Genomic DNA, 25115 nt, shown 5'->3' with positions numbered 1-25115 from the left:
TCTCTCTCTCTCTCTCTCTCTCTCTCTCTCTCTCTCTCTCTCTCTCTTTTGTTTGCAAAGCATCATAAAATGCAGGCATGTTCCCAACATTCAATAGAGATTCAACTTTTTCAGCTATTTGTACGACACCAATATTGCAATCATCCTCTATAGTTTGAGCATTAAGTGTTTAATGTTTCAATTAATGTTACTTAAAAAAAGGAGAGAATGTATAAAATATAAAACTAACAACACGACTAAAAAATAAGAGTATTGCAAAAAATATATATAAATATATATATATTGTCTGTTTGATTAAACCTTTTGCGTTACGACACCTTATCTGGCCACCTGATTTCTTGCACACATGATAATTCATCCACTTACACATCAATGGTGCTGGGAAATAAGCAATTTAGGCTTTGGGAACTTGCTCATGGACAGTGGTCTTCAAAAGGACTTGACACATTTGGAGAAATTGCTGAAACAATTCAAAAACCCTTGTCACAGTAACATAGTTTGCTGCTACAATCTGCAAAATACACCATGACCCAAAAAAAACCTCTTTGGGGTCAAACACATCTGAGATAGCCAAATTGGAAAAAGTGAATTGTGTTCCATTGACTCAATTTTTCATATTGTTTTACAAAAACGTTCAAATCTGTGAAAGCATTGTTTATGCTGAAGGGTATGTACAGATTTTGGAGCAACATATGCTGCCTTTCAAGCAACAATTTCATCATCTTTTATCTGCTTAAATCAGGAAAACAATGCTAAATCACATTCTAAATGTGTGAGTACATAAACATATATGGGTACGCATATAACACTGCAACAGCACAACACCCCCTGAAAATCTGTGGTTTATTACTGTATCCAATATACGACAACAGAGATCCTGCACAATTGACCAACTGAAGTTGGAATTCAATATCAATCCGAGTAAGATATTCAATTTTTTTTGTATTGTTTTCAGAATTTGCATGGATTCATCAAATTCAAAATCTCTGCAGAATTCAGTTCATCAGAGTGCAGATTAAATATCTTTATTAATTAAGAAGAATTTTCAAATTGTATTGTGTTATAATTTATATTTCAGTCAATGTCTTACTAGGTCCATTATGATTATGATTTAAAAATAAATAAATAAGACCAGTGGTTAGTACGTGGGCTTCACAGTTCTCGGATACTGGGCTTGAATGTTCTCTCTGGGCCTGCGTGGGTTTTCTTCGGGTATTCTGGTTTCCTCCCACATTCCAAAAACATGCATGGTAGGCTGGTTGGGCACTCTAAATTGCCCATAGGTATGAGCATGAATGGTTGTCTGTCATGTCATATCCTGCATTTGGCTGGCCATTAACTCAGCTGGGATAGGCTCGAAAACACTTGGTTTCTGATCAAATAAGAAATTGCCCTCTCCAAAATGCAACTTATCCACCAGTGCTATATACATTTTTCCCCTCCTCTTCATTGTGTATTCTTTAGCTGGTGTGCCTTATAATCAGGTGCGACTTATAGTTCGAACAATACATACATGTGGTAATTCATTCAAACAAATGCAAATTGAAAATGGAGCATTTTTTAAAGGTGGGAAATGTTTGCAAGAAAGTGTATACCACCCTCAAAAACTCAAACCAAACGAGAAACAAATGGAATATTCCCAAAAGAAAGAAGATCGCAAGGGCTAGAGTGACAAAATACAGTGGAAAGAACAGCTCACCTGCACTTATAACCACAGAAAAAAAGATAATGTACTCACTCACGTGTGTGCTTTGGCAAATCACACTGTCTTTTGAATGTTTTATGGCAAGAAGCTAAAAAAGTAAAGCTCACGTGACACGTGTCCTCCTTGCGACGTTTGTGGTTGAGCATTGCTGAACGTGAGCAGGGAGTCAGGTGGTAGAAAAGGTAGTCAAAGCTCTGGTTCCTTTTCAGGTGTAGTTGATACTTTGGTTTGACACTCGCACACTGATGACATTCAGAACTAATGATTGATGAACTGTATAAAACAAACTTGCTTACCATCACAATTAACCATCCAAGCAATAAACTGTCAGATTGGCATTAATGAAAAAAAGGTGCTACAAAGTCCATGGTGGACTGTCAGGGCCTGCAAGACTAACTCTGCTGGCCTGAAAAAAAAATCTGAATCACAGACTGATGTTAATTATATTTTGTCCGTGAATACTTATTAAATAATTCCAAATTGTCTGTTAGCTTGCTTTCATTGCTTTCCCCCCGGTTGCGTTGCTTCCAGATGTGTTTTCATATTTAAGCATTTAACCAATCACATTTCAGCTATTTGTTGCCAGCGACAGAAATCTGCCTTGAGGTCTTCACAGTCAGTTCTGCAGGCTCTGCTGCATCAAGTAAAGGTCGATAAAACTTGCTTTGACCAATCAGAATTCAATTTCGTGACACCAAGGCCTTCTCGCAGGTGTAGGGATACGTCATTGCCTTCTGGCAGGCATAGACGTTCATCGCTGTCTTTTTTTTCCGGGGAAATGATACTCCGGGCCCGGTTCTGATGTCTAAAAAGCTCCAGTATTTGAATTTAATCAAGGAATGCTGTTTTCGGCTGGATTTTACCCCATTTTTGTGCATTGATTTATTGATTATTGTGTCGGAGCAGTAGCTGCAGTAGAGGTTTTAGACCCATAAAATAGTTTTGGCTGAAGGTGTTACTAGGAAATGGACAGACCACCACTGTTAGATGGGGTTAATAATTATGAGTGGGAATTCTTGAGTTATTTCTGTTTGCATTAAAAAATATTGGAAACATACAAAATGAAAGTGGAATGTTTGAAAGAGCTCTGTTAAAAGAATCATGTCAAACATGTATGCTGTTTAACAAAAATTGAGAAATCATTCATAAGAACTCTGTACAAAGTATACATGTACAATAAGACTGTAAATTATGTTTTTATGATAAATGCCCTCTTTGGGATCTGCAGTGAAAATGATTTGAAAACACCTGTTAAACTTGACTGAAAATGACTCTTAACATCAATCTATTTATGCAATGTAATTTGTTTCTTAGTATACTTTGAGCTATTCTTAGCCTGTCAAGCCAGCCTGACTTTCTCGATGTACAAGATAGATGGCAAGTCAATCTGGTCTGCTGTGGTTTCAATTAGATGTCCATCACGGTTCAATATCGATCAACCCTCCCGGCCAACTCAAGGGCAGATCTAACACAAGAACGGCAATGCATAACTGTTTGACATCTACAAACTGACTACAATCGACGATGCAGCCTTTCGTTCATGTCACATCAATTCTTTTGTCATTGGTTCTTTTAAATTCAGTCAGTGCTTGTTAGCCCCATTTTGTGAATCAAATTTGAAATCTAAAACATCAGAAAACCAGACAGATTTGCCATACATCTCTTGCAAGACAAGGTAATTCGAGGCTTCTTTGCAATTCTTTTTACGTTTGAGATAGTTCAGCCATCCAATTGCTTTGACCATGACATAAGAAAAAAATACTCAAAACAGGCAAGGGTCATCTAAATAAAAATCATTTATTTTTCATTAATATTATTATCATTCTAGCTAGAGAGAGTCCACCATGCCACTTTCAGAATTGGAGTAGTGCTAAGACATTTGTCTGTCAGGGTAAAAGATGGCAAAGAGGAGGGGACTGACTGATGAGTGCTTGGGTTAACAGGACTCGGGGAGAAAATGGTGGTGTCTTGTATAAGGTCACACTCCTGTCCATCGTCCATGCTGATGCAAACAAAGAGGCGGAACGATATTAAGGAAGAATGGACTTGTGAGAGGGGAATTTTTCTTTTAAAGTAGTTTGTCCTTGTATATGAGACTGACATTGGAGGGTCTGAGAGTGAGCATTTTCCAGCTCATTGGTCAGGCTGCTGGACATGACACCAGAACAGGCCAATCACAGACTGATACAGAGGAGGAGGGTGTATGTATACCTGCTTGCGTGTGTATGGGTGTGTGTCTGTATGCACATATCTGTGAGTTTGTAACTGGTCAGTTACTTTGATCCACTGTCACTGTACACTTGTCAAAGTCACTGTCACAACTGCGGACAAAGTTGAGGTAACAGGCATCCTTCTTCTTTCTACTTTCTGAAGACAGAGAGAGAAAAGATAAGAGGTACTATATGTCTACGTACAGTAATTTCTGGTGACAATTGGTCGCCTTTTTCCTTTTGCAGACAAACACAAAAACAAACATTGGTCGCCTTTTTCTTTTTGCAGACAAACACAAAAACAAACGCATATCGTGGTCTCATTCACAACTCACATTAATTTTCCTCACAAGATTTGCTGGAACCTACCACAGCCAACTACGGGCACCAAGCGGGGGACACCCTGAATTAGTGATCAGCCAATTGCAGGGCACAAGGAGATGGAGAACCACACTTACACTCATACATGGGGGCAATTGAGACTCTTTAAACATCTAGTAAAGAATTTTTCATGAATTAACAGTAAATCTCATAGCAGCAACACCGCTCCCCACCCCCACGATATTTTGGTATTAGTATATGTCCCTACAATGATGGATTTTTCTAATTTGGATCTTTGCATTTGCTTGAAAGCCATCAATTGCTATGTCTTTGCAAATAAAAATGGATTATGTGCAAAAATTCTAAACAAATAAACGTGACTGTTGCCATTTTTTTACCAAGAAAATATTGCTATAAATGTAATTCTACTGTTTTGTCAATAGGTTGCAGTAACTTAATTTTCCTCACTACAGTGGTTGAAATAAATCTTAAAAAAAAAAAAAAAAAAAAAACAACTGCAAAAGCCTAACGTAATTTAGGACGTTACATTTTTGTGCTTGTGTGGACTTGCACACAAAAGCTGTAGTTCTCCAGAACTTATTAACTACCAAGGAAATCTCAGATTTTTTTTTAAGAGGCTTTTGTTTTCCACAGGAGTTTCATTACTACTTGCTTACTTTCCCTCAACCAATGAGAATCAACATTTGGATCAATTGGCAGTATCAATAACACTGATATTATTTTTTATTTTTAAATATGAGTGGTGTTTGCACAGAAAACTTTTCCTAAGTGGTATGACATCGACTGTAGTCAAAATGTCAATCTAACATTCGGTAATACAACATTGCTTAGCCTATTATCTTTGAAATTTGGTTAGCTTTTTCTCAGGCAGAATTTGAAATTGAACACAAACCTGTGTTTCATCGTGCCGTGGTGTTGCCACTGGAAACCATGTTGTCAGAATTTGACAGAGACTGCTCCTTAACAACGGGGTCTGTGAAAAATATAGAGTGGTTACTGTGTCCTGAAGCTACATACTCACAAATTAATGGAAACCTAGTTAATACTTATATTCAAGAGCACATTTGAACGCCGTTGACGATCATTGCTCAAACCCCTAACTCAATTAAAGTCAAAGCTAGAATGTGAATTTTGCTAACAGAAGTAGGGATGCTCCATGGCCTCTGTGGCGGTCAGTCTTTGTTGATGGTCGTAGCGAAGCAGCTTGTCTAGGAGGTCCAAAGCCTCAGGACTGACCAAGTGCCGGTTCTCTGTCAGCACAAACTGCTCCCAGCGTTTCCTGCTCTGTCTGAGTTCATACAGAGAAGCAAACATTTTTTTCAGCAGTCAAGTATAACAATGGATGCAATTCCACTATTTTGACAGCAGGTTGCAGTAGTGTAATTTTCATCATTGCATAAATGTTGACAGGAGTCAACAAAAAAACTCTACAGAAGGGCCAACTCCCCAACAACATTTTTTTTAACAAAATATGAATCCACAACAGGCATACAGTATATATGCATATGTTTACCCACACACTTATACACCCACCCTCTAAGAATGTTAACACACATTCATTCAATTACAGTAATACCTTGAAATATGAGCTTAATGCCTTCCGGGACCGAGCTCGTATGTCAATTTACTCGCATCTCAAATCATTTTTTGCCGCAGAAATTAAGTAAATACAAATTAATTCGTTTCCACCCTCTGAATAAACACAAAAGCAGGAAATTACAAATTTAACTTAAATAATCTTAGATTACTATACACAGAAAATAATAAGTTTTGATCATACGTGGAAACCAAAACCAGGGGGACGTTTTAGTAACAGAAACCGGAATGGGATGAGCATCTGGATTTCCCTTTCATGACCATTGATTTCATGGGTGTGGCACAAATTTGACAGCTCAAAGAGTAATGCTCATTGAAAGTGAAGTTAATTATATACATTCTGGTGTGTGATACTGAGTACTCTCAGTACTCAGTTCATTTTTGGGTGTTTTCCCAGCTGAAAGCTAATGATCTCTCACCAAAAGGCTCAGACTCTTGGAAGGCAAGCTCTAATGCCTGTCTCCACTTAAACCCCAACAGCTGGACCATGATTTGAGGCATTACACAGGTGTACGTTTTAAATGTCCAAGATCAACTTGTCATGGTGTGAGCAACTTTTTACAGTGAACCAGCTAGCTCCACATTGAAAGTCCAGAAAGTCAGATGCACTCAAAAGAGCCATATAAGGATAACAAGTCGCATCTTCCCTAACCCTGTTCTACAGATTAGGGACACCTTGATGCATCACCAAAAATTTCAGAGCAATTACAGATTTAATGATAAATAAGAAGTCAGACTGGACTTACTGTCCAAGCAGATCTTTGAAGCGTGGATCCAATTCAATGTGGTATTTACGCAGGTAGCCGAAAAGCTCATCGGTCCCCAGAACCTTGGCAATTCTCACCAGCTGTTAAAATATGACCAAAGTAAAAAATTAAGCCAAAAGTTGACACAACAAATGAAACCTAACATTGACAAATATTACCTGGTCGTAGTTGTCCTGTCCGTGGAAGAAGGGCTCTTTCTGAAAGATCATGCTAGCAAGCATGCAACCCAAGCTCCACATGTCAAGACTGTAATCATACATCTGAAAAACAAAATCAAAAAACAGTTATTTACATGGATGAGGATGATCAGAACAATCATACACATGTTGGAGAGGTGCACTCGGGAATTTGTAGCCAGCCAGCAGCAGGACAGATATGCACTAACACAAAAGAGATAAACAACGTTTGATAGTCAAACAAATACTCTTACAATGCTAATATTTTCTTAAACATCCCACAATAGAGAGGATTTCAGTAAGGTGTATAAAAATATGTACAATAAAATAAAATATAAAAGTATACAGACGCTGCCCTACTTCAAACTTTCAACTTACGAACCTTTCTGCAATTTCGTAAGTTCGATTTTGTACTGCGCGCCTTTTTCCGAGTAGTGTTTTTTTCCGCCACTAATAACGACGCCTGGCGCTGTGAGAACGCACCTCACTCAGCATCTACCTTGTACCCAGTGCGGAAGTGTGTGATGTATCTCTAGTGGGCAAAGAACATTTTTCATTTCTATCATTAAATACTTGGTGCATCCATTATTCAATATGGTGGTGAAAAGCGAAATGCTTCTAGTGAGGGAAGTGCAAAGAAGAGGCAAGCCATTTCATTTGAAATGAAAGTGGCAATAATAAAGAAGCTTGATGCGCATGAGAAAGTGGTGAGCGTTGCACGGGAATACTACAAATTGAATCGTTCAACCGTCAGTACCATTTATGAACAGAAAGATTGAGCGGCAGGACCCAAATATTGAACGTTGCATAAAGGTTGGAAATCAATTGAATGATGCCATACCCGTGCTAACGCACTTATGATGAAAAAAAGAAGAAAACTGCAATCGTCATTAGATAGCTTCTTTCGGGAAGTTTCTCGTAAATCTCTCTCCATCTCTCTAATGTATGTATAGAGTACTGTATGTATTCTCTCCATTTTGTTAAATGTATTTTTCAATACAAACCAATGCTGGTTACTTATACAAGCCTCAAACATACAAATGCACATATATAAACCTTCAATATACTTATATAGGCCTTAAACATAAATTATAATACAAAATATAGCACTGAATCAACTTCAATTTGAACGATTTCAACTAATGAACAAGCACTCGGAACCTAACTTGTTCGTAAGTAGGGGAGTGCCTGTACTACATTTTTGGGTGAGGTCCTTTCTTTTAACAGTTCATTATATTTGCATGTTAGGCAGGAGGAGTAATTAAGTGTTACCTAAAGTAACAGACAACACCAAGTATAGTTGTTCTTGTGAAAGGCGGTTACTCTCTGCATATAAGGATGTGGTAAACTTAAATTGATGATTTCCTTCTAAGAAATCTGTTTATAAAAGAAGTGCTGAAAACATGGGTACAACCTGGGAACAGGGTGAGTGATAAATAAAAATATAAATTAAAGGCAGAAACTCTTTTGGTCTGCTTTCTTATGTTTTTCGGAGGTTAGCAAAAGTGGGGTTTGAGTGCCGGCATTAATAAACAGTCTGCCCCCATTTTGTGAAGCCATTTACTGGAAAAATTCGCTTCATTTCTTTTTTTAATTTCAATTGTCTCCACATAAAAGAACAATTCAGTATTTTTCACCAATGTATCAAGCAGGATGCCAATTATTAAACTATTTCTGAAAAAAAACCCATTATTGTCTAAATTTTATACAGATTGTCTGTGTTTTAACATTTTTGACACATTCTATTTGTTACTATAAGAATTTTGAAAAAAAAGTTAGAGACTGTTTATAGCTTTTGAAGTAAATAAATGTACACATTTCGCAGAGTATCAAATGGTTATTTCTACCACTGCACCATTGTGTGAATGCGTCTGCTGGGAAAAGAATGTGTAATATGTCTCTTACTTGGTAATCCACAAGGAGCTCAGGGCCTTTGAAGTATCGGGATGCCACTCTTACATTGTACTCTTGAGAAGGATGGTAGAACTCCGCTAGACCCCAGTCTATTAAGCGTAGCTATGGAAACAACACAATAATTAATATCCTACCTTCACACTTATGTCAGATAAAAGTGTTTTTTCATTGTCATAAATTGTGTCACCATCAATAAATACAGAAATGCATACGAGCATACCCTATTTAATAAGTTTTCTATAAAGATATATTACAATTTAATAATTGTACAAAATTCAGCCTGCATAAAATTGAATTGTATCAGTATTTTTTTGATACTGCCATTGAGACCTAATAGATACCTCACAAAACAAGTATTTAGAATGAGCTTTTAACAGTGGTCAATGCACAAGAACTGTCAGATACTCCAGTATGCATGCTCTCTCCGGCCTCATGGTTTGTACTGGAATCCACCAAGTACTTCAACGGCAGATGAACAAAGTAATAGAAGTCACCATCAAAGAGCGGTGAAACAAAAATTACATCTGCTGTTATTTTTAGGCTTCTACTCCCACACTCTTGCCTCCAACAGGAGAGAATATTTCCCAATGATGGGATTTCACCCAAAAGAAATCATCAAACATTAAAAACTGGAAGTCAGAAGGAAATTTTAACATTGTAGTTGATATTATCTCGACACGCACCCATCATTGTGATCTTTAAGTATGAGGTGCTAGTTTCTGCCATCTTAAATGTGTCTTTTGCTAAGCAAGACCTTCAGATAATAAACATCAAATGTGTTAATATTTTTGCTAGTCCTCAGGGTAGATAGAGCTGGGCGATAAAACAATAACGATAATTATCGTGAAATAAATTTTATCAACAATATGTGATTATTCTAAATTGCGATTGCATCACCTGACCACAAGAGAGAACGTGGCGCTGTTGCGAGATGAATACTAGAACCAGACCAACGCTCAGGAGAAAAGTACGATGAGGAAACATTTTAGCATGTTAGAAATAGAGGCTAACACATCAACGCATAAATAAAATAACACGGCCAAAATAAGCGATTATGAGATGCAGAACAACACCAAGCCTCCCTGGCAGTGTCTTTGTATTTTTTAATGCCCTATTGAAAATGTCCTTAACCCACTGTCCTCATTTGAGGACACACTGTAATCTGTTTTCTTGATGTCAAGGTATTTCCCCATCTTATGTAAATGTTCTGAAAACGTTGCAAAAAAACTAAAACTGGTAATTTTGGGTAAAATTCATCCAACTTTTTAATTTTATTTTTTGAGTAAATGGCCATGTAAGAAATGTACAGTTTCTTTTTGTATGGCTTTTCTATGGTTTTCTTGCTAATGGTGACGATATCGATATCTTCAGTTGGTTATTTTATGTCATATTGCACAGCAACTTTTGGTTTGAAGGCAAATTTACAAAAATAAAGACCCCTGTCAAAATGACTGCAGGTTTTCATTCTTTAATTTTCATAGTCTAAGGTGGGAATTATCTTATCTTTATTGCATAACAGAACAACTAAAATACTTTTTAAAATCCTCATATTTCATATTCTCTTTTCTTATAAAGTAAGGTAACTGTTACTTTCATATTTGAATAAAGAGGAAAGTAATTCATTTACTTATTCACAGAAGTTTGAAGTTTAAAAAAGAGGTGACAGTTACTGTGATAATTATCGATACTGATATTTTTTTCCCCTCGTGATAACAATTTTTGTCATATCACACAGCTCTACTTCAGGTATATACATGTCTGTCTGTAAATTATACAAGCAACAACCAAAATTGAATGCTAACCTAACAGATTACAATTACGATACAGATTACGATTATTTTGTGCTTTACTTAAATGAGTAGGATTTTTTTTATGGACATGAACATGATGGACAACGAGATGGCCCAATTGGATACAATCCTTGGGCATGACATTGGGAACCCTTTCAGTCCCACAACAGGACCACACGGCTGCCCAAGGTCAGCCATGTTTAACTAACACTTAAACAAGGTCAGTTACGGATAGATGTTATGCACATCAAGGTTTTTTTGGTTTTTTTTGGAATTCATTTGATGTGTGTGTGCATGTAAAGTTAGTTAGAAGTTGCCTACCTTTCTCAACTGATGGTCAATCATCACATTGTGGGGCTTGACATCGCGATGCATGATTCCCATGCTGTGACAGTAGTCCAGGGCCTGACCAGTGCATATAGCCAAAGATTATTAATCCAAATAGGGATATTGAATAGGCGGAAAAAATGAATGAATGTAAATGTCTTTTTATGTTATAGCTCCTCTCACCTTCAGTAGTTCATACATATAAAAACGGATATCATAGTCTGTCAATTTCTGGTACAACTCCTGAAACAAATTTGTCATGTAATTATAATAAATGCCGGAAAAAAGTAGAATGGACTACTTTTATTACCTTGAAGTCTGTGTTATTGATGCATTCAAAGACAAGTGCTGGCGTTCGGGACTGAAGCGACATAAAAAGGAAAGTAGAAGAAAAAGACCATTTAATGTTGAGCAGAATATTTTGTTAATCAACTAATGTTAATGGGTTAGGGTAACATACTTTACAGTACAGTACAATGGTCTGTTATACAATACTTCTTCATAATTTAGCTCATATGTTGTTAAAGTGTTTGACTTTCTATTTGCTTTTCTTAATTCATATTATTATTCATCTATGTTGCATTTTTATGAAAAATAATATATATATATATGTGTGTGTGTGTGTGTGTGTGTATGTATGTATGTATGTATGTATGTATGTATGTATGTATGTATGTATATATATATATATATATATATATATATATATATATATATATATATATATATATATATATATATATATATATATATATATATATATATATATATATATATATATATATATATATATATATATATATATATATATATATATATATATATATATATATATATATATATATATATATATATATATATATATATATATATATATATATATATATATATAAATAATGTATTTATATAAATTAGATAATTTACCACTGGGTCTTTGACTGTGTCGACGAGACGGATGATGTTGGTCCCACCACGCAGATTTTCCAAGATCTTGATCTCACGCTTGATCTTCTTTTTCTTAACTGGCTAAGGATGGACATAACATGGAGGGAGGGAGGGAAAAAATTACACCACGAAGTTCTCCTACATGTCACGTTTGACTCCTGATCCTGAAGTTGCTTATTCAGCATGCCTGCCTCTCGTCTGCATGCTTCAGCATCATTTTGTCAGTCATACCACAGAGAGGAATCTTGCAGCAACAAGACAGCTAACATCTGGGGTGTACGAATAAAATGCTAATTTTTAAAAAATCATGCTGCTTTTACAACTATTTGATGACTGGAATTGAAATATTTATTCATTTGAACAGGGAGGGGCTGGCAGTCAATGATCATTGTCATCCCTTTAAGGTAAATTGATTGGGAGTTTATTCCCGTGAATTATAGTGAGAGCGTTAATTCCACTACTAGGGATTTGCCGATGCGAATTTATTTGCTTCTAATCCGATGTTTTTCAAAATATGGTTTGTCGATACTGATCCAATGCCAGAATTATTATAAAATCTAATAACGCAAAAATATCGTATTTTATAAAGTCTAAGTTTTAAAGTGGTGGTTAAGTAGGGAAAACCAGAGTTCACTTTAAAAAGACTTTAAATAGAATCCACCATGATTGTGACCACCATTTAGCAAACGTTTGATTTATTGCAATCAAAAAGCTCAATAATACTAAAAACACGCACTACCACCACTGGATCAGATCTGATCCTGTGACAAAATCCAATACTGTCCGATACACAAAAAGCACTATATTGGGTGGGTGCTGATACCGTGTCTCGAATCGGGACATCACTAGTGACTACCAAATTTCAGTTTTTATAGAAAAGAGTTCAAAAAAATGATTTACAGAGTTGCCTATTATAAGGGTGTGCAAGCTGTTTATCATCAAACTGCATGTCACACCAGAAGTCACTTCAGGGTATTAAAGGCTTAACTTTGCACGTATGTCATTCTATTTCTCTGGTGTTTGGTGGTTTTCGGTCTAAAATAAACGTTTGATAGCATTATGATGAATATAAATATAGACACTGCACAAATGAAGCAGAATAACAAATGATCACAATATTTTATCCAGATTTATCGTCACTATCAATATCATGTGTGGATGAGACAAAACTGTTGCTATAGCTTTAAACACAAATCTACTCACCTTCAGAATTTTGACTACCACCTTCTCATTGTTGGTGATGTTTATGGCCTCAAAAACTTCACTGTACTTTCCCCTGCCCAGTTTTCGTACCAGCTGATAGTCCTCCTGGTTGCTATGGGAATGGGCAGAGAACTGGTCAAAGGGTGACAAAATACACTGGTTTCTTCATCAGCTCTATTGTCAAAAGTAATCCAACCATTTTTTTTGGCACAGCTCGTCCCCATTAGTGTCATTAGTGGGCTCAAAGCCCGGAAATTATTTATTAAATGTACCTTTCTGTGGATATTTTGAGTCAAGTAGTGAATACAGGGGAGCTGCACAACTTTAGTTTAGGATGAGGTATGAAAAATGTCTTTCTCAAGAGCACCTTAACAGCAGTCGGCGAGCAGACGGTAGCCAATTTCACATTTCTGACCCTTATTAGCAATTGCCAATTTGGGCCTGGACTGGTCGCCAGCCAATAGTACTGTGCAAACAACGATTCGGCCTTCAATTCATCTATCATTGATGCTTGGGGAATGTGGTGGGGATTCGTAACCATAGGTGTGGGAACACCATAACCACTATTACACGGTGCTGGTCTATGGTTAAATATGCTGTTTCCTTCACCACTTTGTGGCTTCAGTACACCAAGTTTTTTCTATTAAGTATCCAAATCAAAAATGTTCATAAAAATGTCAAAATTCATACTGAAACTTGCAAGCAGAATACACTTCCCAGAAAAAAATGGCGAAAGACAGGGAACTGTCCCTCAACTCAGCTCTGAACAGAAAAATGGGGGCAGCGGGCGGTGGCCGTCAGTTCTGAAATAGAGCTCTCTGAGCGAACTGGACAGCATGTAGCCTCAGTGAGGGGGGCTTTATTTTTCTAAATTGCGAGCCCCGGGCGACCTTACGGTGGATGGCGTCCCCCCCCATCTAATTTTTGAACCGCTTCCCCCCTGGTGTCACTAGGGTCGCAGGGGTGCTGGACCCTATTCTAGCTGACTTCGGGCCAGAGGCGGGGGGACACTCTGAATTCGTGGCCAGCCAATCGCAGTGCACAAGGAGACAAACAACCATTCACACTACCACTCATTTCAAGGGGCAATTTAGAGTGTCCAGTCACCCTTAACCAAAAATAGAGCTTGCTCAGTAGACTGGACAGCAGAGAACCTTGGTGAGGATGGATTTTTTTCAGAAATACGAGCCCAGGCGACCTTACAGCGGACGCTGACGCCTTTAACCCAAAATTAGAGTTCGCTCACAAGACTGGACGGCCGGGAGCCTAGGGGTTTCGAAGCACATGATGAAATTTCCCAGAAATGTTTCAAAATGCAAGCTCCAGGCAAACACGTTTGTCCGAAGGATGGCACCAAGAGCGTTTTCTACCAGGGTTAAAAGCTGTCCACTTTATAGTACATATTTGACTTTTATGTGTGGCCTAAGTGTCTGTGTGCAAAATTGTGCCCCATTGCATTTTTAATCACTTAATAGGGGGAATTGCAATCATTAATAAGGGGAGCCTTTAGCCGAGGTGGACAGGTATGTAAGAGAGAATCTTCAAACATAAGATAGTGTCTTTTGTAAACAGCCAATTGAATTGAGTGTTTTTATTGTCATTATATGAGATAGAATGAGAGCAATGGAATGAGAGCCCAGTAGAGGGGACCATTCTATAGTGAGATTCAATGCATCCGTGACAATATTTTCAAAATAAAATAACACAAGGAAATGCATTTTCCTTTTGGGAGATTTCGTAACTTGGATCTTCTTTCGTATCCTGAGTCGCCCATGTGCATATTTACACATTTGTAACCTGAAACGTTGGTACCTAGAGGCATTCATAAGTAGAGGTATATACGACTGTATATGGTTGCAGCTTTGCAGAAATTCACTTAATATGGGTGGTTACAGAATTGATTAACTGCGAAAATCGAGAGAATACTGTACTGCATGCTTTAGCATAAATCTGACAAGGAGGATGGTGTGATACAATAGTGTAATCACACCCTTGCAGCTATGGGTGTAATTATAGACACTTACTCGCACTTTCACCAACGAGTCGCCCATATGAAGCGTTCAGGCATCACATGCATGCTATTAGAGGAAACCAACCCAAAAAAATGTCCTTACTTCCAGTTGGGTACGTGGGCCTCATAGTCCCAGTAATCCCGGCTCTTCAGTGTGTTGACATCGGCGTACACACGGGACTTGCTACCGGCCACTGGACCCGGCATGGCGAGACCCGTGGCTCGGGGCGATCACGAGAGATGGCTCGCGAGATTCTCGGGGTGGTTCCGGTGATGGACAGAGAAAAGGAGCTACACACTTGTGCGGGTCGGAGGTGGATAAATAGCACAGCCAAACTGAAGATAAAAAGGGAACGGGTGAAGAAGACCTCGATTGTCAGTAGCAGTGGTCCCAATAAAGCGGAGAATGCGAGTTGAGGTCCCGAGGAGGCATCGGGGTGATGAGGTAGAAAAAGAAAACGGCTCCAAATGTAGCCTCAGAGAAACGGTGTTGAGTATTTTCACCAGCGCTTGCCTTAAAAGTGAGGGGCTCCTCCGGAACCACGGGCCCTGGAACTAAAACGTTAGGGGAGTTCCGTAAAGTGATGGGTTTCCTCTACTAAGTAGAAGTAACCCGTCTATGGTCCAGTCTTGGCTATCAATCAAATGCTTATTGGAGATGTTGATCGGTAGAGCAGTAGATAGGGGGTGGAGTATCGGGCGATCGATGTTGTTAGCTAACGTTAGCGAGTGATGCTACTTGAGCGCGAAGATGTCGCAAAGACGAGGAGTGCTCGCCGCCGCCGTGCACCACCTGCAGCGGATCCCGCGTCATGGGCGGCTGGCTGCGCGGGCAATGGACGCCTCGAGAGTCCCCCCCGCGACGAGACAGCCACCGTGGAACTATGGGTGGGTGTCTTCTGCGGCTACAGTCCGCCCCGGTCGCGAGCGCAGGAAAGGGGGAGCGGAATGCGAGGGGAGAGACGCGAGAATCACCCGGATGTGAAAGCTGTTGGCCGCCGGCCGGAGTGACGACGAAGACCGCAATGACCGGCTGAGTTGCTGTGACACAGCGACCCCTTGTGACGAGGGGCGTAACAAGTCTCCTGTTGACTTCGACTAAACCGCTCCGCTGCACTGATTTTACGAGTTTAAATCGACCCACGCCCACATTCGTACCTAGGGGCAATTTAGAGAGTGTTCAACCAGGCTACCCTGCATGTTTTTAAAATGTAGGAGGAAAACTGAGTGCCCAGAGAAAATCCACGCAAGCCCGGGGTGAACATGGAAACTCCACACATTGAGGATCCACCTCAGATCGAATCTTCCCTCATAAACCTCACTTTTTTTTATTAAATGATAACCACGGGTCTACGAAATGATGATAAAATATCAAATACTGAAAATTTTCCTTAATTTTAGGGTGATAACCTATTTTTAATTCCAAAATAGTGCAAAACATTGTGATTAGAAGGTCCCTGTTGAACAGATTTACATACATTACTTCTAAAGGAAAACAGTTAATCAAACAATGCCCTTGAGGAGGTTATATTGAAGAAAATAACTAAAAACCGACCACTTGACTTTGATAAACATGCCCCTAACAACAAGGAGCAGAAAAATATCCTAAAGTTCAGAGCATTGAATTAAACGAAATAATTAAAACGACGAAAAAAATATTCAATTGTTTTGTAAAAAAAAAAATACTGCAGGCAAAAATCATACCTGTCAACCTCGAACCATTTGTGATCTTACCAAATTTTGTTTTCGCCCTTACATATATGTATAAATACATGGAAAATCTTACCACTTTACTTTACCAGACCAGAAACAGCTGATCAAATGAAAGTAAACATAAACAAGGGAACAGGAAACGGAAATCACATGGTGAAAGTGTTACAAAACGAAATGTTTATCATGATCTTTTTTTTTTAGCCAATCAGAGGCGCCGGTACATATATCACTTGGCAGACATGCGTTTCCGGGAAGAAACAATGGCGGATGGTGAAAAATGGCTAGAAAGTGCCTTAATTTATTTTTTTTTCTCAAAATCACCGTTTAGCGTACCATTTTCATGTGTACAGCGTACCAATATAAAAATGGGCTTTCAGTTGTACCAATTACGGCGAGAACGTACCAGTTGACAGGTATGAAAAATGTCAGCAAGTATGACAATTAAATTCAGTTTACCAGTGACATCTAGCGGCCATAATCTCGAAAAACTTCCAATTTAAACGACCTTTATCAGACTGACGGAGGACGTTCAATGTTCATTTAAAACAAAATTACAAAGATAAATATTTCCAAAGTGAATCACGAGTGAGCTGTCTACGCTCAACAACTATGAAACTGAGCAGATGTTTTATAACAGGGGTAGGGAACCTATGGCTCGGGAGCCATATGGGGCTCTTTTGATGGGTATATATGGCTCTGCGCGAACCTGTGTGGTAAAATATGGGAACCGTTGGTGAGAGACCTAAGTCCTGAACGCACCAATGGGAGCGTCATACTGGCACTGTGGCGCCGGAACTATCTCTAGCGCCTTTTTAAAATCATAATTTTTCTTCATTAAATCATAATTTCTCTTCATTAGACTCTTCAGCATGCATCCTCTCATTGATACTCATTGATTAGCAACAGTGAAGTAATGTTCTCAAAATAATTCACTTTTTTTTACTTTCAAAGTAGTGAAATGAATAATAAATGCTCACATTTTCATGTAGTTTTACTTTTAAATTCTGAGTATGGCTCTCAAGGAATAATGTTTGAAAAAATGAAATGTTTATGGCTCTCTTCGTCAAAAAGGTTCGCGACCCCTGTTTTATAAGGAAGATGTGTCCCAAAAAATTTGTTAAGAGATATTTAGAAAACATATTTGGGCAAAACAACCAAAGAATAATTTGTGGGGTACGCACATTTTTGCAGCTTTACAATGTTGATTTGAGACATATTTATTTGACTTCTTGCACTCACCAGGGCGGCCCAGCGGGAAATACGGTAGCTTTTATAAATAAATAAAAAATTCAAATTCTAAAAAAAGTTCATTATGTATTGTCTTTACATCCTTATGTCTGAAAATGAGTCACACAGTATAGTGTTGTCTACATTCACAGCATTTCTCTTCATGTTAGTATGGGAATTTTGTATAACGATGGCATGGGAACTATGAAAACGGACTGACACAACATCTTTGACGCCTTGAGTTTATTAGTATATTTCCATCGTCTAAATTGCTACCTTTCTGCATTTGGTTTGTTTAATAAAACAAAACAAACTGGAAGGAATGAAATTCACCAGTTAAGATAACTGAGAAAATTTAGTTCAATTTCAACATCTGTTTCTACAGATACAGATTGAATCAATTTAAGAAATATGAAAAACATAAAACCTCTACTTTTCATTCATATTCTTAAAATTGCATGATGGAAATATTAGACATATGCAAACTATTGACAGTTTAATGGGGAGAGTTACATACTCCAAGGCTTGAATTGAAAAGAAAAATTGAACACCATTTTAAAATGACACTCAAACTGTGATGGAGATTTGGGTAGGAAAAACCAAGGGAAAGTTGCCAGATAAAGAAGAAATGACTAAAAATCAGTTCTTCAGTAAAGCGAAATGTTGCATAATCTACTTGAAAAGATAACAGAACTTAAAAAACAAAAACACTTGAGTTGGGCAAAAGATGTGTTTAGGTGTTGATTGACCCTCTGTGACTGATAGTTATGTTGAGACATTTCAAATAACATTATGTCCACCTATCTGCATATTTGTCCATTTAAACAGATATAGTTAACATTCACACATTGAGAACGTTATAAGATAACGTTCAATATACCGGTACAATCACTTCCACGCCGAGGAACCACCGAAAGACGGACTGGGCAGAGGTTTCTAAGTGACAATGGTTCTAAGAATTAATAATGAACAGGGGACAACTTTATAATTATTGTATTTTCAACTTGCTGCATTGAAGTGGTGAACACCAAAGTAGTTCATTTTACCTCCCACAAATCCATACTCCAATCCCCGACTACTATGACTACACCGACGGCAAAAACATTTGTCAAAACATTAACCAGAGTTAAAAAGTATCAAGAATACAAAAACAAAAATCTTTAAATACATTTTCTTGAAAGACATTTTGACAGGGTACGCTCAAGTCACATACTATGTACAGAACTGACCTCTATTAAAAGATTTGATCGACTAAATACTGGTAGTTACTGATAAGTGAGTTTTGTCATCTTAATGTTAAGAGAAAAGCACATAAAAATGTACTGCAACTACTTTTCAAGATGAACAAAAACCCTCAAGCACCATAATTTGCAAGTCCATTTACTTTAAGGGAACTATTGTAGAACATCGAGTCATCCTTTGGGTTGTACTGGGTTTAATTTGTTAGAAAAAAAATACTTGTACCAAGAGTTGTGGAGAATTTGGTGAAGAAATGATCATGATGAACAGTGTGTGGAGAAGAATGCAGATGAAAAGCAAAGGAATCTCTAACAATTTGTGCAGCACAAAATATAATGATCGGCTATATCTCTATGTATTTGTAGATGCTAAAAAATCAAAGTAAACTTGCAAAACGAGACCAAAGAACTAAAGAGACTATTTTCTTCATGTCCAACTCTCCATCCTTATTTTTACAGATTCCATTCATAATATTTGTAACACTCAATTTGGGATGTAGCAAACCGCTAAAATTTGTAACAAGCATTTTAAGTTTTTCAGGATTTGACCTCAACACGGAGTAAACTGCAGTGTTAATTGCTTTTATTGTTGACCGCATTTTTTTTTTACTGGAAACAAGAAGAATTCAGTAATAGTGTATTGTCATTCGTCCGAGTTAGAATTTCTGACGAATGATTCGTCTAGTGCGACTTCAGCGTGGCAATTGATTCGGAATCGATTTCATCGCTTTAACATTTTAGTTTTTTTTTTACAAGGGAAGTAAATATAATGATGGCTGACTAAACCGCCAGTCTTTTGTTTTGAAACATCCTCAAATTTCCAGGGTTGTTCTAAAGCAGCGGTCTCAAACCAGTCCTCAAAAGGTTGCAGGTTTTCATTCAAACCGAACAAGCAGACACATTTTGCAAGTGTAATCAGTTGATTGCAGCCAGGTGCTACTTATTTTAGAAGACCGCTCGTTGGTTAAACTGTCGACAATGAATCGGTTGAAACAAAGACCAGGACCCCCTTTTCGGAATTGATTTGAGACTCCTGTACATAAACAATTACCAATATGCTTCCTCGGAATAAGCGCAAAATGTATCGCAATTTAGATTAAACTTTTAAGAAATCCAGACACTCGTAGAACTTGGATTCTTATTCGACGACAAGGATAAACTTATTTTCATTATGTTGTACTTATTCAGCACAAAATTTCAATTAATGTACAAACATAATAATAATAACGGTTTGATTTGAATTGTCCTACGCTTATTTTTTTTTACATCTTAGATTGATTTTGCATGAATCGCACTCACTCCGGAAATACGACAAGGGTACTCCTGAAATGGGGTCAACGGAAGTTGGTAGCTCTGTGTTGTGGCTATTCGTAAAAATACAACAATGCACTCAATTTGATAATATGCAAGTTTGAACTTGAAGGATACGTCAATAGGTTTTACAAAAAAATCTAATTTTCACCATTGAATAGTTCCAGATTGTTTTAGCGAGTGGCTAACGTCGATTCTTTTTCCATCATCCGATTGAAAAGGATTTTTACATTATGAAAACCAAAGTGAATGTCATAAAATCCTAAATTAAAGCAAGTAAAGGTCTTCTCTAGGGAGTACATTAACAATGTTGGGATGTGGACAAACTCTAAAGTAGTCTTTGAATGTAGCTATGATAAATGGTGGTTTATGTATTGTTTTTTTTACAGTTGTTTCAGTATGTTTAAGTGTCAGAAAGTTTAGGCAATCTGCAAATGATTAAAAGTTTGGTCAAATTCTATATTTTTGTGAAACACTAGGACTGGATGAATGCTTCATTTGACATAAGTAGGGTTGAATAATTAATAGAATTCAAAGGTAAATTGCAAATTTTGTAGAATACAATTTTCAATGGCTGCAATTTTTTAAAGGACAAAATGCTCTATTTCTATTCTGTAAAGTTTTTTATATGTATATTATATTTGAATAGGGTCGAGATAGTTTCAATGCTTAAGAAATGCAGTTTAATTTACACGTTTGTTGAAACATTAAAAATGAAATAGCCACAGGTTGGTTTGCATTATTTAAGACTTACTGATTTCTTTTTAATCACGCTTGCTTGGTAAAATATTATGATTACTGTTAGTTTTTGACAGGAACGCGTTTAAAAGATTGAAGGTAAAAGTACAAAAATGCTTTGGAGTGCTGCTCAAAGAACGAAGCTAGACACACAGTTGCCTCTCAATTAAGTTTAAAGGATTTTTTCCGCGTAATAATCTCGAACTGGATTAAAATAAGTTAAAATTTAGAAAATACGATGCACCGAGACAAAAAAAAAACTATTACTAATATAGTAATTTTTCTTAGTTTGTTTTTTTGTTGAATCGCTTTCTGGCTGGTTAGTATCATAAGATATTATATTTACAATACAAGGCTGATGCAGCATCACTACCCTGCATGTCAAACTCCTTGACAGAGAGGAAAAAAATTTGGCGATTTCTGCTATTTTCTATGGTTATCTCCACTTTTAAGTTATTCCATCAGAGATGCTTTTCAGCTTTAGATAAAATATAATAAAAACTGTGTACATTACTAAACCCAAACTGTAGGATTAAGTAGAAACATGCTCAAAGGGGACGAGTTAACAAACTACTCCATTTAAGGATTCAGTTAGACGCATTGTGACACAGGGTACTCCCCTCCATCGGCTGTGTGCTGTACTGTGTGATCCTGCAAGGAACCCAAGTCACTAAAACGTTCACCACACCAAACACACTTAAACTGTCCTTCTCTGGAGTGTGTGCTCTGGTGTTTGGTCATGTGTTCCCGTTGTTTGAAGAACTTGTTGCAATGCTCACACTTGTACGGCTTCTCTCCGGTGTGTACGCGTACATGTCTGTGGAGGTCTGAGGAGTATTTGAAACGCTTGTCGCAGTCGGGGCACTTGAGCGGCTTTTCACGGGATGGGTCGCAGCGATGCTGCACAAACTCCGAGGAGGATAGGAAGCGGCGGTCACAGAGCGAGCACTTGAGGGGCTTTTCTTGGCAGTGAGAGTTTTGATGTCGCTGCAAGGTGGAACTCTTCTTGTAGCCCTTGCCGCAGACATCACACTTGTAGGGCTTGTCTGGAACGGTGTTGGCCACATCACCGCATTTGTGCCTGAGCAGCTCTCCCGATTGGCTGAACTCCTTTTGGCAGGAAGCGCACTTAAACAGGTTATCCATGCCATGCACGTGCTGGTGGTAGAGGAGGTGGGAGGGCTGCATGAAGCCCATGTCGCACAGATTGCATTTGAACGGTCGGTCGCTCGGCTCTTTGTGCGTCCGGCGGTGGCGCAGCAGGGCTAACTGCTGTTTGAAGCTCATCTGACACTCGTCACAGTGGAAGGGACGCTCCTCCGAGTGGGTGCGCTCGTGCTGGCGTAGGTCTGAGGGGCGCTTGAAACCCTTTCCGCAAGTGGCACAGCGGAAGGGACGAGAGCCTTGCGGATGGCAGGGATGGTGAAGCAACTCAGACGACTCTTTGAAGTGCAACTCGCACAGATTGCATTTGAACAAGTGTTCGCCCGAATGCATGTACATGTGGCGTACCAGGTGGGAGCGGTGCTTGAAGCTTTTCTCGCAGACGGCACACTTGAAAGGGCGTTCGTTGCTGTGTGTCCGCTGGTGGTGCTGGAGGTGTGAAGACTGGCTGAAGGCCTTGTCACATGTGTCACATTTAAACGGTTTCTCCCCTGTATGTACTCGATCGTGACGCGCGAGTTCTGACAAATGTTTGAAACCCTTCTGGCACACTGAACATTTGTACGGGCGGTCGCGGGCTGATGGGAATGGTAAAATGGAAGAGCTGCTGCTGACTGACGTCCTGAGACTGCTGGGTTGTTGGACGTTGTTTGATGAGGAGCTGGAGGTCACGCTGCCAGAAGAACCGGGCCGGTAGGTTTTCTCACATATTGAACACTTCATCGGATTGCTGCTGTTGTGGGATGAGTGGTGGTGGGCTAGTGATGTAAGCAAAGAAAAGCCCATCTTACACAGGCCACATACAAAAGGCTTCTGTTCCACTTGAACACACTGGTGCTCTAACAAGTCAGTTGCCTGGTGAAAGATTTTCATGCATTGAGTGCACTGGAATGATCTATCCTGATTTACCATGCACTGGTGGTCATGGGGGTTGGCCAGGTGGGAGATGTCATGCCCACATGAGCCACATTTGTGTGCGTTTTCGGTTTCTACATTGATGACGGTTGGCTGGGACTGGGAAGAGTGTTGCTGACTGTGTTGCCCACTTCCATGTTGTTGATTCCCAGTGTGATGGACACTTCCATGTTGCTGATTCCCATTGTGCTGCTGGTTATGCTGGCTGTGCTGTCCATGCTGGGTCGGTTGCTGTTGCTGCAGAGACGTGGACTCTTGTTGCAGGACAATTCCATACACAGCACAGCCCAGAGAGTTTTCAGCTCCAGGGGGAATTGTGTGGACCACCTGAGACTGAGAAACACCATGTTGCTGCCAGGTCTCCGTCATGCGGGCTCGACTATAGTGGTTCAGTTTGACAGCAGGAGGAGCCCAACTAAAAAGGAAAAACAAATTGTTAGGTTGGAGCATGTATAAAAAAAATGTTTCAGTTGGTCGTGACATAGAAACACACTCACTCCATGATTGCCAAAGACAGCGATTGCTGAATAAACAGTGCTGTAAAGGAGACGACCCCGATTTCTGTGGATTACAGGAAGAAAATACAATGTTTACATGTGTAGTTACCAGTGTGGCATGATATCGATGTGCTGAAAAAAAAACATTGAGTAATTCCAATTCATTATCCCCCATATCACGTTAAATTCTTGTAATTGTTAGCATTGCTTCTCTTATATGTTTAATACCGGGCACCTCACATCATTACTACTATGTTGACATTAGGATAATAATTGTCCCAACGTGCAGCGTAAAACCTCGAAAAACATCAACAAAAACGAGGTATCTAGTCAATGTGCCTGGTTCATTCTACTGCCAAGACGCATGAGATCGAGGTAATGTAACAATTAAATTTATTAAGACATGAATTGGCTCCCAAAACATCCCCGTAAAAGGGACAAGTTAGCAATATTAGCTTTTAGCGTCGCTAGCAGGGAATGCCACATCGGTGTTAAGTCGTTAGACTAAAAAAATAGTATCAAATTTTGTGTTTACATACCCGAGGCGTATAGATTGCCACTTCGAAGTTCATTAGTTATTCTGAACAGCACAAATCAGTCGTTTAATCTACAAACGGAGCTCGGATGCTTCCTTGACGAGACGATGAAGCTCCAGGGGCCGACCAAGTCAAGTAGATTTTTTGTGGACAACTATGAATGATGTAAAAATAGAACTCCGTTTTTCAAATGGGCGTCATCGTTGTTACTTATTGTTTTATTTAGATGAAAGTCGCGTGGGGAAAACACGGATATTTTACAGTCAGTCGCTATCTAACTGTGAGCTGGGTTCTGTCTGTTCCCCATACACGGAAACATGAATAGTGTAAGAGTGGGACAAATCACGCATAGATTGAAGCCGTTGTCCCTTGTCGGCCATTTTGTGTCGGTGCAATTCAATAAAGATTCGATTGTCGTATATTAAGCGTGATAACTGTAAATTTCTCAATTTTCTATTGATTTTTTAAGGGCTTGTTTAAAAAAAAAACCTCACACATACAGTAAAGTAACCACATATTTTGAGATAATATATATTTTTAAATACACCCTAATTGATAGCCAGGTAATTACTGTTTGTCTAAAAAAATCAACAAATTTGCATTTGTTCTACATTGAACCCGATGAATTCTTGAAAGTTTGGCTTTTAAAAATCCGCATGGCTATAATTAAGATCTATAATTAAGAATCTATCAAAAAATATAGACATGTAATTGAATGACACTGCTTGGTACCCGAAGTGTGTGTATTTACGTTTTGAGAGTCTGTATTTAATGTATGTACATATTCATT

The 25115-nt window shown here is 38.5% G+C and overlaps 2 protein-coding genes across 2 annotated transcripts; both read right to left on the bottom strand.

Moving 5' to 3' along the window:
- Positions 1 to 3483: 3483 nt before the first annotated feature.
- csnk2a2b (casein kinase 2, alpha prime polypeptide b) lies at positions 3484 to 16027 on the bottom strand. The gene is made up of 12 exons (XM_077710704.1): positions 15090 to 16027; positions 12976 to 13087; positions 11752 to 11853; positions 11138 to 11188; positions 11011 to 11070; positions 10822 to 10905; positions 8702 to 8812; positions 6779 to 6880; positions 6600 to 6700; positions 5397 to 5545; positions 5150 to 5230; positions 3484 to 4072 (listed from the first exon to the last, which is right to left on the bottom strand). The coding sequence occupies exons 1-11, from the start codon at positions 15191 to 15193 to the stop codon at positions 5157 to 5159; spliced, it is 1050 nt and encodes a 349-aa protein (XP_077566830.1). The 5' UTR covers positions 15194 to 16027; the 3' UTR covers positions 3484 to 4072; positions 5150 to 5156.
- A 2876-nt stretch (positions 16028 to 18903) lies between these two features.
- znf319b (zinc finger protein 319b) lies at positions 18904 to 24719 on the bottom strand. The gene is made up of 3 exons (XM_077745138.1): positions 24329 to 24719; positions 23790 to 23853; positions 18904 to 23707 (listed from the first exon to the last, which is right to left on the bottom strand). Exons 2-3 carry the CDS (start codon positions 23792 to 23794, stop codon positions 21805 to 21807), a joined length of 1908 nt encoding a protein of 635 aa, XP_077601264.1. The 5' UTR covers positions 23795 to 23853; positions 24329 to 24719; the 3' UTR covers positions 18904 to 21804.
- Between the last annotated feature and the right edge of the window lie 396 nt (positions 24720 to 25115).

This window comes from Stigmatopora nigra, chromosome 2, assembly GCF_051989575.1.
Source record: "Stigmatopora nigra isolate UIUO_SnigA chromosome 2, RoL_Snig_1.1, whole genome shotgun sequence".
Classification (NCBI taxonomy): Eukaryota; Metazoa; Chordata; class Actinopteri; order Syngnathiformes; family Syngnathidae; genus Stigmatopora; species Stigmatopora nigra.
Note: the sequence above shows the minus strand (reverse complement) of the source record. Positions and strands in the feature narration are given on the sequence as shown.